The sequence below is a fragment of the Colletotrichum godetiae genome (genome assembly GCF_030913485.1).
Source record: "Colletotrichum godetiae strain CBS 193.32 chromosome Unknown BDP55scaffold_24, whole genome shotgun sequence".
Classification (NCBI taxonomy): domain Eukaryota; kingdom Fungi; phylum Ascomycota; class Sordariomycetes; order Glomerellales; family Glomerellaceae; genus Colletotrichum; species Colletotrichum godetiae.
Window position 1 is genome coordinate 164830 of NW_026851272.1, and position 23404 is coordinate 188233.

Below are 23404 nucleotides of genomic sequence, written 5' to 3' on the forward strand. Positions count from 1 at the left end.
GATGAGGTGTGGGCGCTGCAACAAGCCAGACCCCACCTACAGCATTTCGGTACGTATCGCTCCAAGGTGCGCTTTCAGTTTACGGTCCATGCACATGTAGAAGGTACCCCTGTCGAAAGCTCCTCCTGCCTAGCAGCGGGACAATGGCCCAAAAATCAATAGACCCAGACTTCTTTGTAAACAATTTCACCTAGCGACGAAATCCACGACGACAACGACGATAAACGACATCGACACACCACTCGATTCCGTCGACCACAAAAGCCATCGCCTCCAAGGCCGCCAGGTTTCTATCCGCCCAGAATTCGCCTGTTGATGAGAAGCAGCGCAATCCGACGAGATGCCGCGTCTAGTGCGAAAGAAGCCGCTCTCTGAGCGCCTGAAGGCCATGCTGAATCCCATGGACTTCTTGCTCTGGCTGTCGGAAGAATTGGAGACGAGAGATTGGGACTCAAAGGCACTGGGGACACAGCTCGGGCTCGGCTGCAACTTTGTGTTCCTCCTCGCCAGAGCTAACTGCGTAGCATCGGAGGTCGAGGATGACGTGTTCAGCGATGGAAGCTCTGGAGGCATCGTCACCTACATTGTCAGTAGCATCGAGGTGTTTGGGTTGCGCATCATGGTTGCTAACAAGTCCTTAGGTGCGGCCCCTTGTTTGGATCCTTGGCCTCCTATCTGTTGCCAACGCCTTCTATACCATGTCGAGGACAAGGCAGTACCGCTTATTCCAAGTCAACGTCGAGGACAAGCCGCACACCCCGTCAGCCCAACGAGTCAAAGCCAGGTCCAGCCCGGCCGTCTCTTCGCCCCTTCGACTCTTGAATAACCTTATGTCTTCCGAGACTGCCGAATCGCGAGCCCATCCCGACAGATCACACGATGTTTGGGAGCTGAGCGTCTGGGATCCTCTCCCGGTCTCCTTGCAGCTTTTCTGCCTCTTCAGCCCTGGCCACGTCCTCGTCTACATGATGTTCCTCCCTCTGGTGCCTTTGGATCCAAGACCGAGCGTCACAGTTTTCAACTGCATCGTGCTGCAGCTGATTCTTTCCGTGCAGCTGATCTTCGTCCAAACTCGGTACGCTCAGCAGATCAAGGATACGGCCATCATCCATAAGGAGGTCCTTCACGAGTATGACACCAAGTTCGTGCGGCCACGCCTTCACCCCGTTGTTCGCGATGTAGGCACACAGTGTTCGCCTGAAGAGGCTGAGGATGAAGAGTCCTTTGTCGAACTGGGAACGCCTACAACCGTCATCAAGAAGGAGTTTGTGGTTACGCCCAATCCTCACGTCAAGCAGGAGGACCCAGTCCATACTCCTCCCATTAGCAGCTTCGCGTCCCGCCTCTTTACGCCGACATCTAATAGGCGATCCGAGTCTTTCACCCCTGTGCCCAGCACTCGCTCAGTCCGTCAAAGTCTTCCGCCGGCACCCATGTACCAGTCGACTTCGACGTCTACCGCGAACGCCGGAACGACGAGCTTCGGCGGAAACTTGGGTGTATTCAACCACGCAAACTCGCCCCTCAAGAAGACATCCAGTCTCAACGAGATGAACCAAGGCTTCATGTCGCCCCGCAACTCGAGAGAGATGGCTGCTCGGGAACAGCGTCGAGGCAGCCCGTTGAAGCAGTCAGAGACTAGGAGATCAACTGGTTCAGATGCCCTCGACCACACGAGCGCTCCTGACTACAACCCCTTTGCCAGCGCAAAGAGGAACAGAAGCAATCAACAGGGGGAACGGTACCCTTCTAGATGGTCGGGTTTCCACTGAGAGGGGTCGACATACGTTACATGAGAGACAGGTGAAATTGCTCTAGGGAGACTTTTTGCTTGATGGCTTCAAACTTATTTACAGCAGCATATGGCGGCGTTAGGCTGGTTCGGGCGGATGGTCAATTCCTGGGCCGGCGTTCTTCTTTGTTAATCAACTATTCAAGTCTCAAGACTGATTTCGTGTTCTCCTCAATTGACTTTTCCTATTGAATACGTATCTACATTGTGTCACCGCATGAGCTTGGCTCGGCAATATTGGTTCAGCCTTACCACTCAAAAAGACGTCGAAGACATCCTCAACATTGCCCTTATGGGGGAACCTACGACTTTATGAAATGGGTGTGGCCTTGTACCCTACTACCTGTCCAGTGTTCATGTGGGGTGCAGCAGTGACCCATTAGGCCTCGTCTTGATACCCAGGCTCATTTTGTGTGTATAGATTCGAGAGCTAGCGAAGCAACGCATGCCAATGCTTCGCTCATGAGTATGGAGTATGCCACTTCCTACTTATCTTGACCACGTTGGCGGTATCGTGGAGACGCTTACGGGCTGGTGAAGCTATGTGGGGAGAGGCTCTTCTGCATTTCTGGCTTCCGCGACATCGGATTCCCCCTTTCGCCTCGTTTCGCTTAACGGACAACATTTGTAGTAGGTTGCTGCTTATAATGGTATCATACAAACCGACACAGCTGCTTGGATGGGGCTTCCAAAGTCTTTAGTAGGCGTATGCGCATGTAAATACCAGGAAGACCGGACTGGCAGGTAAAACGGCAAAGAACTAATTCCCACGACGTATGCTAGTTATTCCAGTATGATAGCTTGCTAAGCAATTCGGCCAAATTCGGCACCTGATACTTTCTTTCAGATGATATCTTCCGAACCTCCGACCCCCGTCTCCATCAGCCTTTCCCCTTACCTCCCGCACTGACTCAAATTGATCACCATGTCTGACTCTATCTTCCCGGAGAGTACTTCAGAAACTGCTGGGGATGGCTATGTAAACCTCCATAGGTTGAATATCTCTGGTCCCAGGCTTGAACCCAAGCCTCCAGGTCAATCGCCTCGCCTGCGGCCGCGGCGCTCTCAATATACTCCCGAGCATCTGCTTGGAAATCCATGAAGACGTTTTCAATCATATTTAACAAAACCTCTGATTTTTGAGGCTTGGAGACTGCTTTGACGGGTTTGCAGCTTTCGGTGTAGTATCGAACATCCTTCAACTTGCACCGTTGTCTGGGTCGTCGAATGCTGTATGTGATGGCATGACCTTCCTCCGGCAAGAAAACCACAATTGACACTCGGTTCAAAAGCCTAAAGTTGGGATCGCTGATGGTGGCGGTAGCAATCGACGAGAAGAGCTGCTTACAATATGGTATCGCCAGGTGGCGCATTTGTCCGATGGGCATGCGGGCTCCATGTCTCAGAAGATTCAGCGTCGCCCAGTTGTGACAGTACACCGTGTCTAGCTCAGGGCGGAATTTTCTGACTGGAACGTCAAAATTTAGCTTCGTCAGAGAAGCGAAACTCGATACCGCTTGCTTTCGAGTTTTGGACAAAATGGCGGGAGTCCTGGCAAACATGCATGAGGACAGAAAAGGCAGTGTAGACTGTATCTCGTGAGAGGTATGTGACTACACAGACTTCCGGTTCGTCTTTGTCAGGCAGACTGAATCTCCAGATGGCTTGCCGGAGCTCGACGGGTAGGTGAGGGAACTTTTCGAAAGAAGCCATGCTTAGTGGACATCTGACTTGAGCTGAGTGAAGTGAGGCGTTTGAACCAGAACGAGTCAGAGATAGCCAGGCTCGACGCGCAGTCTAGGTGGAGAGATGGAAGGAATCAATCGTAATGGAAGCTTAGGCGGAGGGAAGGGAGGCAATGATGGCGATGAAAATGGAGGAGGAAGGAATTCTCAGAGCTTAGAATCAAAGATGACAGGATTTTTCGATGCCGACGTGGCGGGAAGGAAGAAGAGGAGGAAGGAAGCTGCGAGTTAGAGGGAAGTTATCTTATGGAAGGAAGTCAGTCTGATTAGGCAGGAAGGTACCCTCTTCGATGTTCAACGAAAGTTACGAGAGAAGGCAGGTACGTCGAAGGCGCTGCACCTGCCCTCGTCGCATAAGGCTCAGGCAAGAAGGACCGTAGCGCATTCAACAAGGTGTCCCTCATGTGATTGATATGTTCGATTCCTAAGTAGGAAGAACTGTCTCATGATGCATCCAATATTGGAACCTTCTATCGTTCATTGCTACCCGGACCTTACTAACATGTTTGTGCTACGAGGAAGCTCTTTCTAAGTGGAAGGTACTTCCTGCCTCATACTCAACAAACGTCTGTGTTAAGTATTGGACTCTCTTGAAGGTCTTCGATTCACGATTCCACCAGCGATGAGCTCTTCGTAATGTTCTGTCCATATCGTTGAAACACTCCTCGATGATCTTCTCGAGTTCTTGGATGTACTCCGTCATGCATTTTGACAGGTGCGATGGGTTCCAGGTTTCGGATCCGTCAAGATCCTTCATATCAACGGTGTATATCTGTGTGCTTTCCGCAGATATCGGGCGTAGCTTGCAGCGTGTCTTTGGTGCGTCGAAGTAGGAGCCAAAGCAAGAGTCACGAGAGGGGTCCTCAACGACCACTGACAAAGTCTCCAGTTTCGGAAAGTAGAATGTGAGTACCCAAGCTACCAGATCCAAGAACTCCTTCTCGCCGGGAATAGCCAAATGCCTTGTTTCTTGAAGAACGTGCTCGAATTCGTCTTCGCTGGCAATGTCTTCCAGAGATGCCGGGCCTTGGTTCTGGCAAAACAGAGTATCCAATTCTGGCTGATAGAGTCGGAATGGCACAGAAAAATCGATCGTATCAATGGCCGAGTCCGGACGCATGAGATTGATTCCACTCAGTCTAGAGTTCTGGACAAATTGGCGAGACTCGTGGCAAACATGCATCAGCACCGGGAAGGCAGTGTACACCAGTAACGACTGCGGTGTATCGCACGATGACGGAACGATGCAAACTTCAGCTTCGACTTCAGGAAGTGACAATTTCCAAATTTCGGCCCGAATCTCTGCAGGCAACTCGCCAAAGAGGTGGAACTCCATTGCGCAGGCGTAGATGACGGCTAATCTGGTAGACGGCTAGCAAAAGAAAGAAGAAGGCATCGCGCAAACAGAAAAGGGATGAGAAGGAGAGAAAATCAATTGAGTTATTTAAATGTTGAGGGAGGAGCGTCGCCAACTTACAAGCAGCTGCCTTGTGCCTTGAGTCAGGGGTTGATAGCAGCAGCAGTTCATCGAGTCGTTGCGCCTCTGTGAGATTGGTTGCTCATACCTGTCGTCCCTTCCTGAGCAAGGATCTCCCTTTCTAACCATAACCCATCATTTCCGATCTCTTACATCGCCGCCGGACACACCTAGCAACTGGTTCGTGAGTTCTTTTTGGTGGCATCGTTGTTTATTTACTTTCTGTCTGTCTGACCATGCAGCATTTCTATCCCCGCATCCCCTCGAATTGAATTATGTCAACCCACTCAGCCCCAACCACCGGTCGACCGCCCGATGCACCATCGTTTCGAGTCTTATCTAGACGTCCTGGACAGCAAGCTTCCGAATGGTTTGGCCGGAGGTCAACTCTAAGCGCGCGTTTGAGGGCCGTTTTCCCAAGCCGCCGGGCTGAGAAGGGTAGCACCCATCGGAATCAAGGATACTAGGAAATCACCGAGAAACCCCGTTCGAGATCTAGACACTCTCCAACAAGTCCTCCTCAAGTAGGTCGGAGCTCTGACCATATCACTCGCTGGAACACAGCCAAGGAACTGGGCCTTTCTCGGAAAGCTCGATCTTCTGAGCCTGAGCCTCTTCTCCGGAGAGCCAACACGATCGCCCATGCACCAGTGACTAGATCTTCAAGAGAAGAGCGAACACTAGAAGAACGTCGATTGGTTCATCGAGAGCGCAGAACTTTGAAAGAGAGTGGAGATTACCTTGGCGTCACAGGAATCAACCCAGTCACTGGAGAACTAGACGTTGAGACACCATCTACGACCAGCTTCAGCTCTGCGTCCTTGACTCTCGACCAAAAGCTGGAAGCTAGACACAAGTCGGAGTCTCGACGTACGCGCCGCGGGGCCGAAATACTGACAGAAGAGGTGACTAAGAAGCTCCAGCAACGGGAAGAGCAACGATTTGCCCAGAAAGATCGGGAAAAGGAGGCCATACGACAAGCACAGCGCAAGGTTCAGTGGCAACGTCATAGGCAGCAGTGGTCTTCTGCCAAAGAGCCAGTCCTAAGCCCGATTGCGCAGTCAACCAAGAGCATATCCACGCGCGGTAAGCTAGCTTGCGTCTACATTGAGCTCATATACTAACCAATAAGTCAGGTTCTGAAGCGAAAGACGCCCGAAATCTGCTCGAGCAACCAAGCCCTCATCATTTGGGAATGGGCCATACTGATCCCAAATCTCATCTGCCCAGACATATCATCTCGGAAGAAAACGATGCTGATTCATCTGACACTGTGATACGAACCCCCCAAAGTAGGCGATCATCTTTGGCATCCACCACGGCCCAGGAATTCGGGAGAAACGGCCGCACTTTGGGCGGAGACCGAGGACCTGCACAGATGCCCCTCCCGTTTGGAATCTTGAACTCGCCTCACGGCGCCAGTGAGAAAAGTCGCCAAGGTCACTTCGGCCCCCCAGAACCAATCATCGGTCAGAGTCTGAAGGGCAAACCCACGGAAAAGGAGTTGCCCTCTTTACCTCCAGGGCCTCAAAAGACGGTGTCTTTTTTAGGCCAGCGGTGCCCAGAGACAGAGCCGGGAGGCCGGCAAGCTCTCCGGGCCGTTTCCAACCCGATGTCTCTGCGGAAAGCAGACGATCAGGATCCGCTGGGATACCACAGCAAGGGATCCTCAAGAAACCTGTGTCCAACTTCAGACAAAATCCTCCGTCGTTCGAGAACAGTGCCAGCAAGCGCAAGCCTGACGCCTACCAACCTCTCGAGAGGTCATATCCTGCGGGAAACATACCAACGTCCAGCGCAGGACTACCAGCAGCGGACAACACTAAATCACTGGGAAGCAAGACAACTTATCCCACTGATCCGAGATGCGGAAGCCCTGGACAGCGAAGAAAAATTGGCAGTAGCGCCACCAGTAGTAGCTTGCCGTTCATTGATCGGGGAAACTCACGAGTTCAACGACCAGCAGGCAGCCAAGACTCATGGCCTACCAACCACAGCGAGCATATCCCCATTCAAGTCATCGTTGACATCCCAGATCGACCTGGAAAGCCCGCTTCAAGAGAATCCGCTGACCCGAGAGCATATCCACGCGCTACAGGACAGCCTTTGCAGGGTGACCCAAAAGCCGTCAGTACTGGCAGTGGAAGGTCTCACCTTCGAGGGCCGAGTAATAACTCCAAGAAGGACGGAGATCCACAAGGACGTGTTACATCAGCGAGAAGTAGAAAAGACGGAGGCTCTCAAGACAAAAGCTGCCACCACACCCACCACCACCATTATTGGCTGCGACCAAGGTCTTTCACAGTCGAACCTATGCCAAGGGCAACTCGAGAGCAAAGTCAGCGAAAGCTGGAGCATGTTGCAGAATCGACACGTGAGTCGACGATGCGGCGAACAGATGTCAACGTCAACAGAGGACATCTCGACCGGAAAAGTGCGGCATCTGAGAACCGTCAAAATAAGGACCCAAGCTTTGGCACCAAAGGCAAGCCAAACGCTAACCCTCCAGCGTCAAAACGATGCGATCCACAAGGAGGTCGGGAAATACTCTGCGAGAAATTTGGCAGACAACAACAAGCAGGAGAGCCAAGCCGAGGACCCTGTCACATCACACATGTCCACGTCTACATCACCTCTAACCGTGTTGGAGCAAGCCACGCAGCAGGGCCAAAGCAAGATCGCATCGACGGGGGCGGCGCGGGCCGCAGTGGCCAATTCGGGCAAAAGGACGGCGGAAACTCGGAAACAGAGCCTCCCAGCCAGCGGAACACCCAGAACGCTGCCTGTCAGTCTCAGGAAGCCTCCTCCCGATTCTGTTCCGAGTAGGAGATTGCGGAATAAGTTCAAGATCACGAGGTTCTCGAACAAGAGCCCGTCGAAGTCAAACAACACCGTGGCCGACGTTGTAGAGGCGGACGACAGCCGCAAGAGTTTGAAGGCGTTTTGCGTCATGAATGGGAGAAAAGGCAACCCGCAGAATACACCAACGGAGAGCAAGGAATTGTCAGCAGCCAGTCAAGCCAGGTTGAAAGCTGGCTGCAGCACGTCAACGGCCCTGGTGAACAGCGACTCCGAAGGCGGCGACACCGGAGGTCGTTTGAGAAGAGACGTGTTGAATAAGCGTGTGCTAAAGTGCGCCACCGACGGCAAGCAGATTGCGGGGAGCTTGGCTCGATGGTATTGGAGAGCCGTATCACCTTGCTTTGATCCGACATCGCCTTTCAGAAAGCGACTTGATGTCAACGAGTCAACTTGGACGGACGTTGGGATGTTTCTCGTTGCGCTGAGCAGCGGATTCGTCGTATTGGCGGCAGCGGTCCGGATCGCGCAGGGGATTGCGTGGGTGATCCAGATGGTGCAAGGCCTACTGGGGGGTTTGATTGCGATTCTCGGTTCCTGACAGCCGGTGGTGACGAAAAAGGGAGGTTGTGGAGGAAAGCTTGGCGTTGGAGCCCGACCAACCGCCGATCGGCGCTGTAGGGACCAGGTCGGCTGGGTGAGGCGCTACGACGGCCATACTCCGTACATCGGCTGGGTTGGGGGAAAGCAATGTTTGATAAGACGGAGGCCGAAAGCGCAGTGTCAAATGCACATGATACGAGTCGAACGGGCGCTGTTTGAGCTTGTGTGGGGTAGTGGCAGGCCAAGCATGCAGCTTGAAGGAGATCAACCCTCTCAAGTCTTGAGACTTGATTACCTTGCTTCTCGAGTGCTTGGACGAGGTTGGCAATGGCAGCACGAATGCAATGGCAGGTGGCGGAGTTGTTGACGGGTTGACGAGTTGGCACGAAGTATTGATATGCCGGTATGGCTATTCTCATTAATGAAACAGAGTTGCACCATAGAACGAGCAGCCCGGGTATGCTTTTGCAATGTATGATGAAGTCGGCACCTCGGGCTCGGGTACGGATACGGGTAGACGTTATTGGGGAGGGTAGATGGTCTCCGGATTAGCTTGGAGCGCTTGTTGGGATGACCGTAGGAGGACCGGCCGATGCGGTGAAGCTGCCACTGCCTCATGCCGGACCTGGACATTGCGTTTTGCGACAGCAGCGGCGGGCGATCGAGGCCCTATCATGTTATCGCGCAGTTCTGCAGCGTCATCATCGAGTAAGCCTCGGCGGGCGGATGTTGCATCCAGCTCCAGGATGGGATTCAGGGATTGTTGGTTCACTGTCACTTTTGCTTGGATGAATGGGCGACACTCCGTGATTCCGTAATCTGGTACGTACTCCTTTTCAAGGAGGAAGGAGGTCTTGGGATTGAGTGCCTTGAGTGCTACTATTCGTGTACGAAGTACAAATGTGAGGACAGAAGTAGAGTTGATTAGTGCACAAAAAAAGTGCCGGGCGACAGGAATAAGATTGGAACCGTTGAGAGGCAAAAGAGCGAGTTGAAGTGCTGCAATGCAGCATCGGCATCGCGTCAATTACGTACATGAGGGGGTTGCGAATGATGCCGGCGCCAGCATTCGGTGTTTTGTTACTGGTCTTGCTGGCGCATGTACTTGATTGAATTGGTATGTATATCCGTACTAATTACACACACACACACACACAGTTTTAGGGCCACCGAGTATCAGAGTGAAGGCAAGAGAGAAGAAAAAAAGTCAGCAACGGCAAACGACGGAACAAAACGGAGACGGCGACTGGGCCCAGCGTGGCATAGAGTACAAGTCGGACACATGAGAATTCAACGAGTTGCTGTTTTGGGCGTCGCTGAGCCCATTGGAGCCCATATTACTCGTCAGATTGCGGGCTCTTTGCGTCTCACGTGCGGGACGTGTAGTCAAGCGGTGGAGATGTCAAGTGCCGTCGTATTAACGGTATCCTCTCCGAGACTGGGAGAGATGTTTTTTTTTTTTTCAAGCATCAAAAGAGTCACACTTTGATGTGGTCTATTGTATGGTGGATAAGTGGCTCCCCCTTTTGACGTGTCCAGTTTTGCCCGTCTCGCCAAACATCCAAGACTTTAGAGATGGAGACGGGACTTGAGTGATGGCTGTGATAATGTGGCGTGTGTTGAGAGGTCTTGTCCGGATACATGAAATGGCCCGAGTTCATGGCAGCATTTGGAAGGTTCTCAACCTTCTCAGGGCGCTCAGAGTGGGATGCGGGACCCCCGGGCCAGGGCACCTTGCGGCGGCGGGCCAATCCGCGGGCGTCATTTGCAAATCAGGGCGCTGTACCCCGCGTTCACAGGTCTTCCGTCGACCGGACCCACTGCTGGCTGGAGCTGGCGCCTCCGATCATCGGACACACTTGGGAACTTTTCGTCCCAAAGCTTCACCAGCACACCAGGTACTAAGGTAGTAGTCACAGTTGATTGTTTCGTTTGGCCCCAGGTAGAGACGTAGCAGCTAGCAAGGTCAACTTCGGGTGTATTTTCTGCATTGCGTAGTGGGAGAAAAGGGTTCTAGGTACCTGCGGTTTGCGGGCACTTTTGCAAGAGGGGCGGGCGAGCGTACGTGCTTCTCTTCCTTGTCGCCCTTGCAAGTCGCACCTCTTTCTCGCTCCGATCTCGTACCTTCGTTCTTTTTTCTCTTTCTCTCTCTGACTCTATGTATCTCTTTACGGAGTAATTTGATTCAGGTGTCCCAACTCTAAGCAAAGCAAGCACCTACCTCAGACACACAGAGGGACGAAGGCCTCCCAGTCCGGCAGATACATATTGAGCTGCTCTTCCCCCCACACCCCTGACCACACTTCTCCTCTGACCCAGGATTTTTCTACGTTTTCTAACCCTTTTTCCATTTCTTCCCTTCCCCCAAACGCCTCTCATCCCACGAACTCTTCTCATCACCTCTCACCAAACCCTCTCTCTCCGTCATCCACTACCCTAGACTCCCAATTGCATACAAACAGAGTCACACACACATACGCACACCCATCGACTGCTCTCACACCAGCTTGATCTTGACAAGGAAGCTTGGGAACCTTCCCCCTCGCACATCCAAACAGGTCCCTACAATTGAGGCCGACTTGAGCTTTTGAACCTTCTCCCCGTCTCCCCGAGTTGCACAAAATGCCCGTTGCCGAAGGCACCCCGCAGACTCTCTACGACAAGGTCCTCCAGGCCCACGTCGTAGACGAGAAGTTGGACGGCACGATCCTGTTGTACATTGGTAAGTTCTGCGTCATGCTGCCTCCCTCCCCTACGATCTGATCTTGATCCTACGCGGGAAACGGGAAAGAATTCATTCGCTGACAATGAGACGCAATGCAGACAGACATCTCGTGCATGAGGTCACCTCTCCTGTACGTTTGACGCTTGCTCCTGTTTTTTTTTCCCACCCCTCGTCCCCCTTCGCTATCCGCTGCCACCGCCGCCTTCGCACTCCGGCTCGGATGACGTCGGTTGATCGACCCCACCATGACACCTCGCTAACAAAGGGCTGCAGCAAGCATTTGAGGGTCTGAAGAATGCAGGCCGCAAGGTCCGCCGACCGGACTGCACCCTCGCGACGACCGATCACGTAAGTCTTCTTTTTCTTCCAGTTCCCACACGCGCATGCGCATGCGGAAAGCATCGCTCTCGCCCGCTCAATGTCAGTTTCGCCGTGATGATATAATCGCTAAGATGTGGCTGGCCAGAATGTCCCTACTTCATCGCGGAAAGGCATGAAGGACATCGGCTCCTTCATCGCCGAGGATGACTCCAGAGTTCAGTGCATGACCCTCGAGGAAAATGTTAAGGACTTTGGCCTCACATACTTTGGCCTCGGCGACAAGCGCCAGGGTATCGTCCACGTTATCGGCCCCGAGCAGGGCTTCACCCTCCCCGGCACCACCGTCGTATGCGGTGACAGTCACACCTCGACTCACGGCGCTTTCGGTGCCCTGGCTTTCGGAATCGGTACCAGTGAGGTCGAGCACGTCCTCGCAACCCAGTGCTTGATCACCAAGAGGAGTAAGAACATGCGGATACAGGTCGACGGAGAGCTGGCCCCCGGCGTCAGCTCAAAGGATGTTGTCTTGCACGCCATTGGCAAGATCGGAACGGCTGGCGGTACCGGTGCCGTTATCGAGTTCTGCGGTTCCGTCATCCGCAGCCTCAGCATGGAGGCTCGCATGTCTATCTGCAACATGTCTATCGAGGGCGGCGCGAGAGCCGGCATGGTCGCTCCCGACGACATCACCTTTGAGTACCTGAAGAACCGCCCCTTGGCGCCCAGGTACAACTCGGACGAATGGCATAAGGCCGTCAAGTACTGGAAGTCTCTCCAGTCCGACGCCGACGCAAAGTACGACATTGACGTCTTCATCGATGGCAAGGACATCATTCCCACCATCACCTGGGGCACGAGTCCCGAGGACGTCATCCCCATCACCGGCGTCGTCCCCGACCCCGAGACCTTCTCCACGGAGAACAAGAAGGCTGCTGGCCGCAGAATGCTTGAGTACATGGGCCTGACTCCCGGAACCCCCATGGAGGACATCCCCGTCGACAAGGTCTTTATCGGATCCTGCACAAATTCCCGTATCGAGGATCTGCGCGCCGCGGCCCACATCGTCAAGGGCAAGAAGATTGCCGCGAATATCAAGCGCGCCATGGTTGTCCCTGGCTCTGGTCTCGTCAAGACCCAGGCCGAAGCCGAGGGCTTGGACAAGATCTTCGAGGCCGCTGGCTTCGAGTGGCGTGAGGCTGGTTGCAGTATGTGCTTGGGCATGAACCCTGATATCCTTGCCGCCAAGGAGAGATGCGCGTCCACTAGCAACAGAAACTTTGAGGGTCGCCAGGGTGCCGGTTCCCGCACTCATCTTATGTCCCCCGTCATGGCTGCTGCTGCCGGTATTGTCGGCAAGCTGGCTGATGTAAGAAAGTTGGAGGGATACCAGACGAGCCCTAAGCTCCAGGCTACCATTACCCCCGACAGCGAACCCCAGGTCGATGAGCGGGTCGAGGAGAGCGACTCCGAGAAGGAGGCCATTGCCGACCAGCCCGAGGACAACGAACCCCATACCAACACCATCTCGGCTGGTAGCTCCACGGGCCTTCCCAAGTTCACCAACCTCAAGGGTATCGCCGCCCCCCTGGAGATGTCCAATGTTGACACGGACGCCATCATCCCTAAGCAATTCCTCAAGACCATCAAGCGCACCGGTCTCGGCAGCGCCCTCTTCTACGCCCTCCGCTTCAATGAGGACGGCTCCGAGAACCCCAACTTCGTCCTCAACAAGGACCCCTACCGCGGCTCCAAGATCCTCGTCGTCACCGGCCCCAACTTTGGCTGCGGTTCCTCGAGAGAGCACGCCCCCTGGGCCCTCAACGACTTCGGCATCCGCTGCGTCCTCGCGCCCTCGTACGCCGACATCTTCTTCAACAACACCTTCAAGAACGGCATGCTGCCCATCATCATGTCCGACAAGGAGAAGCTTGAAAAGATTGCCGACGAGGCGCGCGCCGGCCGCGAGGTCGAGATCGACCTGCCCAACCAGCTCATCAAGGACGCTGACGGCAACACCCTCGCTTCCTTTGACGTCGAGGAGTTCCGGAAACACTGCCTCATCAACGGCCTCGACGACATCGGTCTGACCATGCAGCAGAACGACAAGATTGCCGACTACGAGCGCCGCATGTCCCAGCTCACCCCCTGGCTCGACGGCACAAACTACCTCAAGAGAGATCCCAAGACCGGTCGCCTCCTCGCCAAGGCTGTCCCCGTCCCCAAGACGAACCGGGGCGAGACAAAGAAGGAGCCTCTTGAGTGGTGAGGTACTTGGAGACAGGAAAACAAAAAAGAAGCAAATAAAACCACAAAAAAATCGGATGGGCTTTTTTTAAAAAAAAACTAGGGAGTTCAAATCATGTAACGTGTCTACGATACGAATCTGGGTTACGGCTTTTTTGCGGGTACATGTTCACCTTGTCCAGAGATGATTTTTCTTCATCAGACTGGCGGCGATATTGGGAACTATTTAAACAAGGGATGGATTTGATTTTTAAGTGGCTTTTTCTCTGGTATCAAAAGCCATGAAAAAAAAGTTTTCGACAAGTTAGATGCGCAGTTCGTCACAATAACGGAGCTTTCGCAGCACAACATCTTCAAATCTCATGACGTGTTGATTGATCTTGACTTTTGTATATCTTCAATGGATATTGTGAAATCGCGAGGACGCTGTGTATTCATCATTAGACGTTGTAATGATGCTGATAGTATGGCCTGGATTCCAACCACTAGGAATATCTAGAAATCCCACCCAGCTTCCCTCAAGATCCCAACATGCACCACAAACCCAGACTCAATCCGCAACCCCTCCGGCAGCAACGCATCCGGCACGCGCCAGGTTCGAAAGTCGCGATGGAACGCGCCGATCCATTCCTCAAAGACGTCGGGGCTGCGGAGCTGCTGCGCCACGATGCAGACACACGGCTCGGACCGGTCCGCTGCCGTCGTTGAAGAGGAGGAGGCGTTGTTGTCGGCAGCCTCGTCTTCTTCTTCGCGGTCTTGTTTCTGAGCGCGGAGCCGGAGACGAGCGAGGTCGGCGGTGGTGGAGACGAGGGGCTCGACGAGGGCTTCGTTGTAGATGCAGTCGCAGCAGATGACTGCGTCGAAGGAGCGGGCGGTGGTGGGGGGGACGCCGGTTAGGGAGGGGTCTGGGGTGTCGGTTTCCCAGTCTAAGGGGTGGAAGGAGATTGTTCCGGGGGTTGATGATGATGATGAGGAGGAAGAGGTAGTTGTTGTTGAGCTTGCTGCTTTTCGTGAACGGCGCGAGGTTGACGAGTGACCCGAGGACGAAGACTTGGGAAGGGGATTCGCTTCGAGGTTCTGGTGGATCATGCGCGCGACGTAGGGCTGGTCTGTTAGGATGTAGCGGGCGATGCGCGGGGCGAGGAGGAGGGCTGTTAGGGGGGAGATGCCGCAGCCTAGTTCGAGGACTGTCGAGGTTGGTGTGAAGACTGGCGAGAAGGGGGAGGTTGGGGATGAGAGGTAGGTTGCGAAGAGGGGTGTTATTTTCCAGAGGACTGTTTGTTTGGGTTGTTTTTAGCCACGATCTTGACTTGAGGGATTGAGGTTGTTGTGTGTTTAAGGCTAAGAGATGAGAGGTGATGCAGAGAGATAATTTGAGCGAGGAGAGATGAGATTAGTAACAGAGGTGAGATGAGTAATACGAGTGATGTGAGGTTGAGAGTAAGTTTTGACTTTAATGACAATCGGGAATTTGATGAATAAACGGGGGACGCGAAATAGGGTTGTAAAGTGTGAAATGAGAGGTCTGTGAGAATCGATCTAGATCCATGGAGAAATATAGAAATACTGACCGGCCCCTGTCGTGCCTCCAGCGCGGGTCGATGAGAGGACCGTGGGGGACTGGTGGATCGTGAAGTCTCTGCCCGCCAGCGTCAGGGAGAGTTCGGTAGCCTTTGGGTCGATGAAGCCCAGGTTCGAGGACGGGATGTTGTGGGAGAAAAGGAAAAAGGTTTCTGTTTGGCACATTGAAGAGTTTCCCGTGTAAGTCGTTTTACTGGGATACGAAGTCTTGTGATTGGGCAGTAGGATGACTTACCCTCTTCGGGGTCAAGGATTTCATCCTCTAGGGTTGAGATGAGAGCTTTTACGGCCATTGTTGCTGGCGATTCTCTGAGCTAGAACAGAGGGGGGAGGGGGGGGGCACGGAATGAGGCTAGATGAGGATAATGCTGAATATGTTGGTACGGTCTACGGCTCCATCTTGGCATGTCTGCTTAGCGACCTGATGTGATTGCAGACAGGATGTCGGAGGATCGGACCGCGCGCGCAGGTTGCGGAAGAACGGACGCACGGGCGGGCTGAATGTGGAGAGTGAGAGATTTGGGGGCAGTTTTTCGGCGAAAAAACGCCGTGGGGCTCAATTCCGACGACATGTCTTCCGGGGTCCCTGGCTTAAATTGGAAACCTGCATCAGCCCGTTCAACCCGATCTGTCAATCCCCTTTGAGGAAATTCTTTTAGAAGGAAACAAACTTTCCAGGGAAGGGGAGACTACTTGTGGAAAACGCGTAAAGTCGGATTTCTCGCTTCTAACTCGGATCTTTCGTAGAGCTGGCTTCTGAATCTCATAGTATGATGGCTCTGGTCCAAGACTCGATTTGCACGCACAAGGGAAGGTTGTGATTTAGTATCAGATAATTCACATTGCTTTCTACCACTCTCACTCTAAGAAGTATGGAATATAGTAGACAAACAGCTGCTCCTCAAAGGTTCCAGGTTAGGCGCCAGTCTTTCCGTGCCGGGCCAAAGTCTTCTGCAGAGCCTTCAGCAGACTGTCGAATTAGCTTGCCTCCCGTCATACCGAAAGATATGAAATTCTTCCCAATGCAGCTGTATTTTATTTTTGACAGAAAAGCTAGAATGCGTTAGCAATGTTGTTCACAAATCGGCAAAAGAGCATATAAGGAATGATCCTTACAAGTTTACACTCTTTCTTCTAAGCAACCCATCCCCAAATGTTCTTGATGCTCTTGCAGACATCAATGGGCGCCTCGTTCTGCTCAAAGACGAGATCGCAGACCTGGTTCTTGGCGGGGGTGACCCAGCAGGCGTAGTTGCCGTCAAAGTCGATGCAGATGGTGGCGGCGAAGGCGCCGCCGCCGCCGCCCTGGTGGATCTGGCAGTTCTGGTTGAGGGTGGTGACGACCTGGAGGTCGCGGGACTGCCACTTCCAGTTTGCGTTGTCGACGCTCTCGAAGCGGAAGCCCGTGTTGGACTTGCGGGTCTCCGGATCGAGGGCCTGGGTGCAGTAGTCTGCGGCGACGAAGGAGGCGCCGAGGAGGATGGTGGGGAAGAGGGTGGAGAATTGCATCTGTGGAAGGGGGTTGTGGCTTGGTTAGTCTTTTTGTGTCTGAAGAGGCTTGGTTTGGTTAGGAGTGGGTGTTATCTTACCTTTGCGGTGTTGGGTTGGAGGAGTTGAGTCAAAGTGTTGATTGGGGTATGAGTGATTGGAGGAGGTGGCAGAGACCGTGAAAGAAAGTGATGGTGAGATAGTGACTGTGGTAGTAAGAGACTGGATGATGCAGTGTGAGCTGTGTGATGAAGACCTTTTGGATCGAGTTACGGTGGTGATTTTGCCAACACTTATACTCATGGAATGGAGGCATCTAGATCATCCATCTTGGCATTACGGCATCATGGCGTGTAAGTCATTTGCGAATCCGACGATGTCCCCAAAATAACACTCTGTTTTGAGTTGAGTGTGATTATGATCTAGACCGAGAGCTCCGACATCTTGGTCACTTGTTCACTGCCTCAATCAGAAGAGGAAGAGTGAACTGCAGTTCGATATCTTCATAGTCTCCATCGAGTCAAGCAAGTCTTGGGGACCCTCGAGAGGCGCAAAAGTCAAATTAATTATAGTAGACTAGTATGTGAGTTGAGAAGATTACTGAACTGCCGGTGGGATCGCATAAGGTAACCTCGCCCACAAAATAGACTTCGCACAATAGAATCCGCGGGAAGCATACTGCGGGATCGGGCTTTTACCCCACTCACGGACGGGAGACGGACTTCTAGCTACGTAGTACGCAACGGCATTGGAACGTGTCTGGATCCATAGGGCAGTGAGTGTGCACGATAGGGGGCGAAAAGTGATTAGAAGAGGTCTATGTGAAAGAGGGCCCCTGATTCATATCTTATTTGCGAGAGCAGATGCATGCCAAATCCCAATAGTCTTTTGTCCATCTAAGGCGCCTGCTCAAGTTTGCACCCCATGACCCTTCTAAAAACCATCATCACCAAGTCCTTGGCCTCCTCCTCTCCAACCTGTACGGGACCGCTACCCTGATCCCACATAATCTCCGTAATGTCCGCCCCGTAGTCAGCCCCCTCCGCCACGGGCCCGGGCCCATCCGAAACTGCTCGGGTCGATGCCCTGATTTGAAACTGCTCGTGGCCGGTCCAACTCCGGTACACATGGACCACCATAGCGCCCTGCGCATCTGGTCCGTCCGAACGACACATCCAATGATCTTCCATCGACGTCGGCTGGTAGCCGAACAGGAGCTTGGCGGTGTCTGTGCTCGAGATGCAGAGTGTCCAGGCCGCTGTGGCGGGATTGCCGATGGGATGGAGGTCGCCCCAGTTGGAGCCGGTGACCCGTTTGGATGATGACTCGCTGGGTGTGAGAGGAGAGACGGAAGTTGAGGAGTTGCCCATGATGTTGGTGTGATTGCTAAAACAGCAGAGTTGAAAGAGATGGGATGCGCCGGATACGTTCGGCAAGTTTGGTGGGTTTGAAGAGATTGAGAATGTGCAATGGAGTTACTTGATAAGTCGATGTCGTTACTGCTAAATTTGGGCCTATTTGGAATGAGGATATTATACAAATGGATGTCTACCAGTCCCAGTTTTTGTCTACTGTTCGGCCCGATGCATTCAGCATCTTTGTAAACCGACGATCCCAGCCTCAGAGGCTCAAGGAGAGTCTGACTACCTCTTAGTTGGGTATTTTAAGGCTCCATCTGGGATGGACACGCGTAGCCTTAAACCTTATTTGTTTTTGAGTCTCTTGTCCCAGCCATTCGGGCTTCGTCGGAGTCCTACCCAATTTCAGATGAGATATCGGGGTCTTGGCAATATACCACGAACAGAACATGATCGCCAATTAGTCCAGGTTAGCCTGTCACAACTTTGGAAAGTCCTGTTCTAGAAGGGATTTGTTTTTCATTGATGCTTTCCTCTCTCAACTAGAGTCTAGCCATCGCAGGCGAGTGACTTGTTCTCCAATTTTGTCGGCCTTTACAATGACGGTTTACAAATCACTCCGACTCCGTCTAAGACCTTACCCGGCTCCATCGGTTTCGGATTCCATTGTTTTCAGAGTTCAAAGTACTAGCAAACGACCAACTAGTCTAGTCTTGGCAAAAATGTAAAGATATTCGTATGGATACGAAGGCTTCTAAGAATCGTAACTTCTTTGAATACAATCAATCTATTTGTTTTTTCATGCGCCTGAATTCATACTAGACTCGTCTCGACATGACTCTCGAAAGTTGAAGTTATCGTGTAAGTGTCACGCAGAGTAAAACGTGGTTGAATGATTTGCGGAAAGATCGGAATCCGCGGACTGTGTCTGCGGTGTTCTTCCAGAAGAACTCCTTGCTTGGAAGATCAAGAATCGTGATATAAACCAGTCAAAATCCGCAGTATTCCTCACAATGAACTCAACACACAACAAGGCTTCAGATCTTACATTCTCTTGCTACACAATCATTTGACAAACCTTTCACATTCTTTTGAACAGTCTCTCTTTATCATTCAACAATGGCTAAACAGCAACCCCTCGTGCTTGGGCTGACGCTCATTGCTTTCTGGGCCTTCCTATGCAATGGTCTCGATCTCTATCGCGCAGATTCGAGACCCTACGCTACCATCCAGGCATCCAAGGGCTTTTTGCCCAAGGGCCAATCCACCTTTGGCGTCGCCGCGCCAGACACCAGCCTGTGGAACCACGTCAACGGAGCCAGCACCGGCTTCAGCAAGGACGAGGACGGCTACGTCTCCACGACCTCGGACCGCAACCTGGCCGAGACCTGGGTCAACCGCTTCCTGGGCGGTAACGGCTTCGTCTACCGCATCCACTCGGCCCCCAACATGATTGACTGCCAGGGCACCCTCCAAAAGTACAACCCGTACCCGCAAGAGGCCGAGTTCGCCGCCCTCGGCGGCATCAAGGACAACCAGATCATCGGCTGGACCCCTGTCCGCGGCGGCGTCAAGGGCAAGGAGGAGCTGAACCCCTTTTACCAGGGCAACATTTACAGCAATATGGGCACCGGCGGATCGCAGTACAAGCTCGCCGCCTTCCCTCCCAACCACCCCGCCTGGGGTGAAGCCCCTTGGTCGCAGTTCTCCTCTTGCACGCGCAGACGTTCCGCTAGAGACCTCTTCCAGATCGAGAAGCGGGCTTGCTCTGCTTCCAAGAGCAACGTGGACTATGCCAAGGAGTACCTCGAGTACGTCGAGGCCATCTGCCCTGGTTGCCAGTAGTGTTCTCAGCCACTACTATGGATTCTCTCGGCTCTTTCAAAGCACCCAAATGACCTGGAATTTGAAATGAAAGGATTCCTAACTTGCTTCTGGCCAATATTTCCTAAACAGCAAGCTTTCCGCGATTGTCAAATGTGGATTCTCTGTTTGTATATTCCTTCGACAGCTTGTAACGCGAAGAATGTTGTTAGACCAAATAGGCGATATGTCTTGACAATCCCATATACATATCAATGCAAATACAACTTTCGCCTCCTTGATCCTCAAGTATGTGCAAATCGTGGGGAACTAATGCATTCACACGTAATTGAGCTAGCTTCGGGTTAACATAATGTGTCCTGGGTTGTATAAATTCAAGATAACCTGGATCGAGTGATTATTGGCGAAAAGAAAAGACTGTTGCAATAACTGACCTGATTTTGGTTCCTTACACATGCCACTGCTCAATGTTTGCTGCAGCAGAATCAATGCCGAAACATCATAATCTAAACGTTAACCATGATGCCAAGCAATTCAAAACGCCGATTATTTTACAATAAGAGCACAGCCTGGATGGCTCAAAGAATATAACTTTAAAGAAGCCACAATACTAGCAAGCTATCATCGCGACTTATAACTTCGCTCTTGAAGAAAAGTCTACGTCTTTGTATCCATGGTGATCTTCAACCTGGTCTGTATCTCTGATACTAGGCCGCGATAAAGAAACCCTAGGTAGTCGAACACTTTTTGGCCTCTCTTTCTTTCTCAGAGTCGATGCTAGAACTTGAAGGTCCATTGTATGTGGTCCACGGCGGTTATGCGGCTTAGTATCTCCACTAGAGAGATCTACGTTGCAGGGGGAAAATGCGCAAGCAAAAGCTTCAACTAGAAACTTGAGGGCAATCAACTCCCCATTACGTACCAAATTGACAACTCGGTTTGTTCGCTAAAAACAAAGAACTATACCCAAACCATTAAGCGATACATTAGTGGAATTGCTTATAACGTAGCTGCCGAAGCCTTTGCCGGGGCACCATGACTCACTTGGTGAATAGAAGCGAAGAGTTGTGGGGCTCTGCAATGTCTCAATTTCTCAACCCGTTTTTGATGTAGAACACGTCAGATCAACGAAGGGCGTATGTCAAAGTATTTCAAGCATTCGAGGAGTTTTGTTTTTTTGGCTTCGACGATGTTCTTTGGTCACATGTTTCATGGTCGCTGTCAATTTGCTCTTCTTGATGTTCAGTTGCGACAACCGTCTGAGAGCCTCTAGTTGGTCTGATTTCCTGATGCTCCCGAAGTGCCGACTTGAGCTCCGCCGAAACTCCTCCTCCCGTCTTTGAACAAAAATGGCCGGATATAACAGCAAATCAATATCAGACAGCCGTTTGGAAGCTGGGTTTTCGCAACGGAATGCCACAGAACATGAACATGGGAAAGGGTAGGCTAAAGGTCGCCAGTTCCTGAAGCGATCACCACCCCAACCCCAGCTTAACCCAGAGACAGAGGCTGACCTTACTCAGTCGTTACATCATTGTAGTCCTTGCTGCCTTCATGATTAGTTTCATGACGGGTGGCTTGCAATTCGGCTTCGGCATCTATCAGGCGCATTATGAGACGATGGCACTAGAAGACGACACCCCATTCACCGGTGCCACGGCCGCCCGGCTCGACCTCATTGGAACCCTCGCGATCTCAATGATGACTATATGCGCACCTGTAGTTGTGGCATGGTCAAAAACTATTGGCCCCCAGAAAGTCATGTGCGCAGGCGGTCTGCTAGTAGGAGTGGCCAACGTCCTGGCAAGTTTCGGTCGGGAGCTGTGGCATTACCAGATTACGCAAGGGTTCTTGATGGGAGTGGGATCTTGTCTCTCGTTCGTTCCGTCAATGGTCGTCGTCCCGACTTGGTTCGATAAGCACAGGGCGCTGGCCATGGGCATCGTCTCTGCAGGCAGCGGCGTTGGCGGTCTGGTCTGGGCTCCTGTGCTCGTGACGTGCATCGAGAAGCTGGGGTATCGGAATACCCTTCGTATGACTGGCACTCTCGGTGCTGTGGTTGTTTGTGTCTGTGGAGCTTTGCTTACCTGGGAACCTGCAATGGCGGCCCGCATACGGAGCGAGAACACGACGACATCTAGATTGAAGAAGATGTTCAAGGTTCCTATGCCACCATGGAAGACTGTCAAGCAACGCAAGTTCATTGCGCAAAGTTTCAGCATGTTCTGCCAGAGCGCCGCATATTACACACCGGCGTTCTTCTTTGCGTCGTACGCTAAGACCTTGGGATACTCGGACAGCGACGGTGCCAATCTGACTGCCGTCAATAACGCCTGCAACGCTGTCGGGAAGATTGCGATTGGGCTCGTGGCAGACCGCATCGGAAGGCTCAACGCTCTGTTTCTCACGACTGTGATCTGTGCCGCCGTCACTCTCGGGTTATGGGTTCCTAGCATAGCGATCGGGATGAGCCATGAGTCTGTAGCAAGGTCGCTACTCGTCAGCTTCACAGTTCTGTATGGCATTTTCGCAAGTGCATACGTCAGCTTGTTTCCACCGGCTCTGGTTGAGCTGTTCGGCATGGAATTGATGCCGCAGATTACTGGGATCATGTACATGATCATGGGTGTGGCTTCCATGATTGGAACGCCTGTGGCTGGTGCCCTGGTCAGAGGGCACGGAGAGATCAAGGAATCGGGTGACTACATGGGGATGGGTATCATGGTAGGTACTCTCATGGCTGCTGCAGCTATATTTGTGGCTTGGATGAGACTAGAGGCCACGGCAGACCGGGCTCAAGGGGGACGAAAATGGGTATGGAAGCTGTAAGCATCGGTAGTTGAAAGGCAGTGACGGTGCTGCTTTACGCAGAGACTTCTACACTGGAAAGTGCTTGTCCTTTCTTGAAAAAGAGTCACTCATTGATCCGAGAGCTAGAATGCTCTACATTGGAATCGAATGGCCTCCTTGACATGTGCCGAGGCAATCAGAGCAGCCTTTAGCTTGAATGGTAACTTTGTTCAATCATTCTGATTCCTAGATGTCAGAAAGTCAATAAATGACTAGGCTAAGCAAACCACATGCCTTTCAGCTCTAGCATCAGTGAACTCTCACTCAGGTTGACGGAAAGCGTTTGTAGTTGGACTCTTCCACCGCCCGCCATGTTGACCGTGCAGAGTACTTCTCAGGCAGCCATCTCGGCTTCCCCTTAGGCGAGCCGAGCAGACAGCCGTGATGCATAAGTTGTCAAGGGTTCTTTACTTGCATATTCTGTCTTTTATCTAGCTTTTGACCTCTGCGTTTGTTCCCACCCAGTTGAGCGATGCCATGGGCAATGCTCTCCCGCAAAGCAACTTATGGAAGGCCTGGGCGACGCTGGCAGCAGGCAAACGCGGAAGGAAACTTTTTACAAAACCCTTTCCAGGCCCCAGGAAACTTCCTCTCCTT

The 23404-nt window shown here is 52.4% G+C and overlaps 10 protein-coding genes across 10 annotated transcripts; 5 read left to right on the plus strand and 5 right to left on the minus strand.

Annotated features, from left to right (window-relative positions):
* The first annotated feature begins 251 nt into the window (after positions 1 to 251).
* Positions 252 to 2012, plus strand: BDP55DRAFT_170068 (uncharacterized protein). Its single transcript, XM_060565749.1, has 2 exons — positions 252 to 586; positions 642 to 2012. Exons 1-2 carry the CDS (start codon positions 341 to 343, stop codon positions 1770 to 1772), a joined length of 1377 nt encoding a protein of 458 aa, XP_060428713.1. The 5' UTR covers positions 252 to 340; the 3' UTR covers positions 1773 to 2012.
* Positions 2013 to 3242: 1230 nt separating this feature from the next.
* On the minus strand, positions 3243 to 3551 carry BDP55DRAFT_666013 (uncharacterized protein). Its single transcript, XM_060575073.1, has one exon. It carries the CDS (start codon positions 3503 to 3505, stop codon positions 3269 to 3271), a length of 237 nt encoding a protein of 78 aa, XP_060428714.1. The 5' UTR covers positions 3506 to 3551; the 3' UTR covers positions 3243 to 3268.
* Positions 3552 to 4048: 497 nt separating this feature from the next.
* On the minus strand, positions 4049 to 5030 carry BDP55DRAFT_716152 (uncharacterized protein; the record flags this gene model as incomplete). Its single annotated transcript, XM_060578332.1, has 1 exon — positions 4049 to 5030. The coding sequence occupies exon 1, from the start codon at positions 4871 to 4873 to the stop codon at positions 4049 to 4051; it is 825 nt and encodes a 274-aa protein (XP_060428715.1). The 5' UTR covers positions 4874 to 5030.
* A 1069-nt stretch (positions 5031 to 6099) lies between these two features.
* On the plus strand, positions 6100 to 8607 carry BDP55DRAFT_666017 (uncharacterized protein). The gene has a single exon (XM_060575074.1). The coding sequence runs from the start codon at positions 6210 to 6212 to the stop codon at positions 8412 to 8414; it is 2205 nt and encodes a 734-aa protein (XP_060428716.1). The 5' UTR covers positions 6100 to 6209; the 3' UTR covers positions 8415 to 8607.
* Positions 8608 to 11038: 2431 nt separating this feature from the next.
* On the plus strand, positions 11039 to 13728 carry BDP55DRAFT_729366 (3-isopropylmalate dehydratase; the record flags this gene model as incomplete). The annotated part of the gene is made up of 4 exons (XM_060579555.1): positions 11039 to 11138; positions 11240 to 11271; positions 11415 to 11489; positions 11608 to 13728. 4 exons carry the CDS (start codon positions 11039 to 11041, stop codon positions 13726 to 13728), a joined length of 2328 nt encoding a protein of 775 aa, XP_060428717.1.
* Positions 13729 to 14113: 385 nt separating this feature from the next.
* Positions 14114 to 15742, minus strand: BDP55DRAFT_666022 (uncharacterized protein). Its single transcript, XM_060575075.1, has 3 exons — positions 15523 to 15742; positions 15278 to 15439; positions 14114 to 14980 (listed from the first exon to the last, which is right to left on the minus strand). The coding sequence occupies exons 1-3, from the start codon at positions 15578 to 15580 to the stop codon at positions 14202 to 14204; spliced, it is 999 nt and encodes a 332-aa protein (XP_060428718.1). The 5' UTR covers positions 15581 to 15742; the 3' UTR covers positions 14114 to 14201.
* A 679-nt stretch (positions 15743 to 16421) lies between these two features.
* BDP55DRAFT_632783 (uncharacterized protein) lies at positions 16422 to 16796 on the minus strand (the record flags this gene model as incomplete). The annotated part of the gene is made up of 1 exon (XM_060572467.1): positions 16422 to 16796. The coding sequence occupies one exon, from the start codon at positions 16794 to 16796 to the stop codon at positions 16422 to 16424; it is 375 nt and encodes a 124-aa protein (XP_060428719.1).
* Positions 16797 to 17568: 772 nt separating this feature from the next.
* BDP55DRAFT_666024 (uncharacterized protein) lies at positions 17569 to 18268 on the minus strand. The gene has a single exon (XM_060575076.1). The coding sequence runs from the start codon at positions 18143 to 18145 to the stop codon at positions 17672 to 17674; it is 474 nt and encodes a 157-aa protein (XP_060428720.1). The 5' UTR covers positions 18146 to 18268; the 3' UTR covers positions 17569 to 17671.
* Positions 18269 to 19252: 984 nt separating this feature from the next.
* Positions 19253 to 19978, plus strand: BDP55DRAFT_745678 (heat-labile enterotoxin alpha chain-domain-containing protein; the record flags this gene model as incomplete). The annotated part of the gene is made up of 1 exon (XM_060580541.1): positions 19253 to 19978. The coding sequence occupies one exon, from the start codon at positions 19253 to 19255 to the stop codon at positions 19976 to 19978; it is 726 nt and encodes a 241-aa protein (XP_060428721.1).
* Positions 19979 to 21066: 1088 nt separating this feature from the next.
* Positions 21067 to 23030, plus strand: BDP55DRAFT_666025 (monocarboxylate transporter). The gene is made up of 2 exons (XM_060575077.1): positions 21067 to 21398; positions 21481 to 23030. The coding sequence occupies exons 1-2, from the start codon at positions 21307 to 21309 to the stop codon at positions 22784 to 22786; spliced, it is 1398 nt and encodes a 465-aa protein (XP_060428722.1). The 5' UTR covers positions 21067 to 21306; the 3' UTR covers positions 22787 to 23030.
* The last annotated feature ends 374 nt before the right edge of the window (positions 23031 to 23404 follow it).